The following is a 5,000-nucleotide window of genomic DNA, read 5'->3' on the forward strand; positions in this document are numbered from 1 at the left end:
TATTGTGAAATATATAAAATTAGAAAAAAGTATGTGATAAAATGACATTACCAAAACAATATACACAACAAAAATCACAAAATAATAAACAAGAATAGCAGTTACGTCTTCTTCAGACAAGAAACTATGACATTGCCAAAACAATATACATAAATAGACACACACAATAATAAATAAGAATAGCACTCACGCCTTCTGCAAGCAAAATAAACGTTTCTTTTCGTACAAGTAACGTATTTGTTTTAAGCCCGTAGTACCTGAGTCCATTATTGTGTTCTTTCACGGTGTCGCGTCTAAGCCCCGTGACGTCACGTGGGTCGTGTCTCTCGTTTCTTCGTCCTTGTGTGTGTGTTTTTTTTTCTTGTCTTTATTTGTCAATTTATCTTCGTCCTTGTGTGTGTGTTTTTTTCTTTTTTTTTATTTGTCAATTTATCTTCGTCCTTGTGTGTGTGTGTGTGTTTTTTTTTCTTGTTTTTATTTGTCAATTTATCTTCGTCCTTGTGTGTGTGTGTGTGTTTTTTTCTTGTTTTTATTTGTCAATTTATCTTCGTCCTTGTGTGTGTGTGTTTTTTTCTTTCTTGTTTATATTTGTCATTTTAGAAGACGTAATTGCTAATCTTGTTTATTATTTTTGTGTTTTTTATGTATATTGTTTTGGCGATGTTATATTATCACATACTCTTTTTCTAATTTCATTTATGTTAGTTGTGTTTTGTAAGGGATGATACATATTTATTTGCCTTTGTTGTTGTTGTTGTTGTTGTTGTTTTGTCATTTTACTTAGTTTTACGTGTTTTTTTTAATGTTGGTTTGTCCTTTTTTCTGGATAATTGTGTTTTTTTAAATTTTTCTCTTTATTCTTTCTCTTTTCTCTTCTTATCCTCCTCATTCCTATTTGTTCGTTTGTCTCTTTTAAACTCGTTTTGTTATTTTTCCTTTCTGACATTATCGCATATTTTTTTTTCTTCCTTGCCTATTCTGAAACAGGATGTAATATTATACGATCACACACACACACACACACACACACACACACACACACACACACACACACACACACACACACACACACTCACACGTACGTACATACACACACACAACCCCCTCCCCCACACACAACCCCTCCCCCACACACAACCCTCTCCCCCCACACACACAACCCCCTCCCCCCACACAACCCTCTCCCTCTCACACACACAACCCCTCCCCCCCCACACAACCCCCCCTCCTCTCTTTGTCACAGCACAACCCCCTCCCCCCACACAACCCCCCCCCACATTAACACACAACCCCTCCCTCCCACACTAACACAACCTCTCCCCCCCCATTAGCACAACCCCTCCCCCCACCCAACCCCCCTCCCCTCCCACACACACAACCCCTCCCCCCACACACAACCCCTCCCCCCACACAACCCTCCCCCCCACACAACTCCCTCCCCCCACACACACAACCCCTCCCCCCACACAAACCCCCTCCCCCCACACACACACACAAACCCCCCTCCCCCCTCACACACATTACCCTCTCCCCCACACACACAACCCCTCCCCCCCCCACACACACACACAACCCCTCCCCTCCACCCCTGACCCAATCCCCCTCCCCCCCCACACACACAATCCCCTCCCTCCCACATCACACCCCCCCCCACACACATACCCCTCCCCCCCACACACAACCCCCTTCCCCCCACACACACAACCCCTCCCCCCTGATGATAACAAACTCCTCCCCCACACAACCTCTTCCTCTCTCCCCCCCACACACACACACACCTGGCCTTACTCAATCACGGTGAATCTCCTCCGCCTTTTTTTAATCATTCAAGGTTATTAATGAACTTCTTGGCTTATATTAAGCCCCGCCAAACTTCAGGGGAAGGTGCTGGGCGGGGGGCGGGGGGGGGGGGGGGAGGGGAGGGGAGGGGAGGGGAGAGAGGAGAGGGGGGGGGAGGGGAGGAGGAGAAGAGGAGGGGAGGGGAGGGGGAGGGGAGGGGAGGGGAAGGAGGAGGGGAGGAATGGAAGGGAGAGAGGAGGGGAGGGAGGAGGGAGGAGGAGAGGAGGGGAGGAGGGAGGAGGAGAGGAAGTAGGGGGAGGGGATGAAAGGAAGAGGAGGAGGAGTGGGAGGAAGGAGAGAGGAGTGTAGGAGTGAATGGAGAGGAGAGAGGGAGAGGGAGGAGGAGTAGGGAGAGACGAGGGGAGGGGGAGATGAGAAGGAGGAGGAGGAGGAGGGGATGAAAGGGAGAATGGAGGAGAGAGCCAGAGGGGAGGAGGAGAGGAAGGAGGGGAGGGAGGGAAGAAGGAGGGGAGGAGAGGGAGGTTAAAGGAAGAAGAGAAGGAGGAGAGGAGGGTAGAGAGAGAGGAGTGGAGGGAGGAAGAGAAGGGAGAAGGGACAGGATAAATATGAAGTGGGGGAGGGGAGGAGGAGAGGGGAGGGGAGGGAGAGAGGAGGAGAGAGAGTGGAGAAAGAGGGGTAGGAGACAAGGAGAGTGGAGAAAATGGGGAAGGGTTGGAGGAGGGTGGTGAGAGGAAGAGGGGGAGGAGGTACAGGAGCGAAAGAGTGAAAGAAGAAAGAATGGAAGCAAAGAGAGAGAGAGAGGAGAGAGATGTGGATTGAGGAGAGGGGAGGGGAGTGGGATGGAGAGGAAGGAGGAGAGGGGGAGAGATGTGAGTGAGGATTTAAATGTCAGTCCTACTCTGTCTGTTTGTCGTCTGCCTGGCCGGTGGTCTGGTTGTGGCTTCTCTTCATCTCGGATCTTTCTCGGATGGATAGATGGACAGATAGATGGGAGGGTGGGGAGAAAGATGGATAAAGAGACTGACTGATGGACAGATAGATAAATGGATGGAAGGGGAGATGGATAGATAGATTGATTGATGGATAGATGGATAAATGGATGAATGGATAAAGAGACTGACTAATGGACAGATAGATAAATGGATGGAAGGGGAGATGGATAGATAGATTGATTGATGGATAGATGGATAAATGGATGGAAGGGGAGATGGATAGATAGATAAATGAATGGAAGGGGAGATGGATAGATAGATTGATTGATGGATAGATGGATAAATGGATGCATGGGTAGAGAGATAGATAGATTGATGGATGGATAGATAGATAAATGGAATGGGAGATGGATAGATAGATTGATCGATGGATAGATGGATAAATGAATGGAAGGGGAGATGGATAGATAGATAGATTGATGGATAGATGGATGAATGGGTAGAGAGATAGATTGATTGATGGACAGATAGATAAATGGATGGAAGGAGAGATGTGATGGGAGATAGATTGACGATGATAGATTATTTAGAAGCGGATCAGTTTGTAAGGTGAGAGCTAGATAGAGGTAATTTGACGGACCAATAAACCATGAAATGAAAACGGATAAAAATAAATTTGACAGATAGATGATATGCAACGATAACGTACCGATATGTAGAATGGCCGAAAGGTAGATAATGAGCGAACATGATAAATCTATGGATAATTATATAGATAGAAGATTGGTAGACGGAAAAATGTAGATAGATTAATGATAGACATAGGCATAGATATATAAACAAAAATAGATAGATTGATAGACAAAGAGGTGGTTCTTAAAGGTCACTTTTGCTTTCATCTTTTTTATTTCGTTATCTCATTCCTTATCTCCAATGCTTTACTTCGTTTTCTCATTCTCTATTTGCAGTCTATTGAGTTCCAGTCTGAATCTGACTTTACTATTCTATGCCTTGTCTTTCACAGCCCCGTGTAGGCTGTGTGTGTGCGTGTGTATGCCTCTGGTTTGTGTATGTGTGTACGCAAGGACTTGTGTTTTCCTTATCACTCGCAGAGCCAGTCGCGCCACACGCTTAGCCAGTCGCGCCACACGCTCAGCCACTCGCGCCACACGCTCAGCCACTCGCGCCACACGCTCAGCCACTCGCGCCACACGCTCAGCCACTCGCTCAGCCACACGCTCAGCCACTCGCGCCACACGCTCAGCCACTCGCGCCACACGCTCAGCCACTCGCGCCACACGCTCAGCCACTCGCGCCACACGCTCAGCCACTCGCGCCACACGCTCAGCCACTCGCGCCACACGCTCAGCCACTCGCGCCACACGCTCAGCCACTTCGGCAACGCCTCGATACAGCTCAGCCACTTCTGCGCCACACGCTTCAGCTTTTACTCGCGCCACATACGCTCAGCCACGACGCTCAGCCGCACTCACGCCACATCGCTTCAAGCCACTTACCTGCGCCACACGCTCAGCCACTCGCGCCACACGCTCAGCCACTCGCGCCACACGCTCAGCCACACGCTCAGCCACTCACTCCATTCACACCCAGCCACTCGCGCCACACGCTCAGCCACACGCTCAGCCACACGCTCAGCCACACGCTCAGCCGCTCGCGCCACGCTCAGCCACACGCTCAGCCACTCACTCCATTCACACCCAGCGAGACTTAAATAGATTTATGGTTTCGAGTTCCTTAACTGTTAGTGAAGGCGCAGGCTCTTAGACAAGCAATGCCCGCCAACACAGGCCGTCAAAGTGCTTCTGTTCTCCGCTCTCCATGCCCTCTCCCCCTTCCCTCTCCCCTCCCCTCTCCCCTTCCTTCCCTCACCCTCCCTCCTCCTCTCCCCTCCTTCCTCCTTCCTTCCTCTTCCTCCCTTCACCCCTTCCCTCTCCCCTCCTTCCTCCTTCTCCCTTCCCCTCTCCCCTTCCCCCTTTCCCCTCCCCTTCCTCCTCTCCTCCTCCCGTCTCCCCTTCCCTCTCCCCTCCTTCCCTCCCTCTCCCAGCTCCCCGCTCCTTCCTCCTCTCTCCTCCCTTTCACGTTCGCCCAGCTGCCCGCTCCCCCTCCTCTCTACCCCCTTCTCCTTTTTCTCCCAGCTCTCCTCCCCCTCCCCTCCTCCCACTTCTTCCTTCCTCTCCTCTCCCTCTCCCCTTCCCTTTCCCCACTCTCCCTTCTTCCTCTCCCTCTCCCCCTCCCCTCTCCCCCCAC

At 50.2% G+C, this 5,000-nt stretch overlaps 2 protein-coding genes across 2 annotated transcripts in view; both read left to right on the forward strand.

Annotated features, from left to right (window-relative positions):
* The window catches only part of LOC113810763 (uncharacterized), a 22,770-nt gene that overhangs the window by 3,734 nt on the left and 14,036 nt on the right, over nt 1-5,000 (forward strand). The gene's annotated exons all lie outside the window — the stretch shown is intronic.
* Nucleotides 3,307-4,517, forward strand: LOC138859308 (histone H1, macronuclear-like). Its single transcript, XM_070113921.1, has 2 exons — nt 3,307-3,341; nt 3,845-4,517. The coding sequence occupies exons 1-2, from the start codon at nt 3,307-3,309 to the stop codon at nt 4,515-4,517; spliced, it is 708 nt and encodes a 235-aa protein (XP_069970022.1).

The sequence above is a fragment of the Penaeus vannamei genome, chromosome 35 (genome assembly GCF_042767895.1).
Source record: "Penaeus vannamei isolate JL-2024 chromosome 35, ASM4276789v1, whole genome shotgun sequence".
Taxonomy (NCBI): domain Eukaryota; kingdom Metazoa; phylum Arthropoda; class Malacostraca; order Decapoda; family Penaeidae; genus Penaeus; species Penaeus vannamei.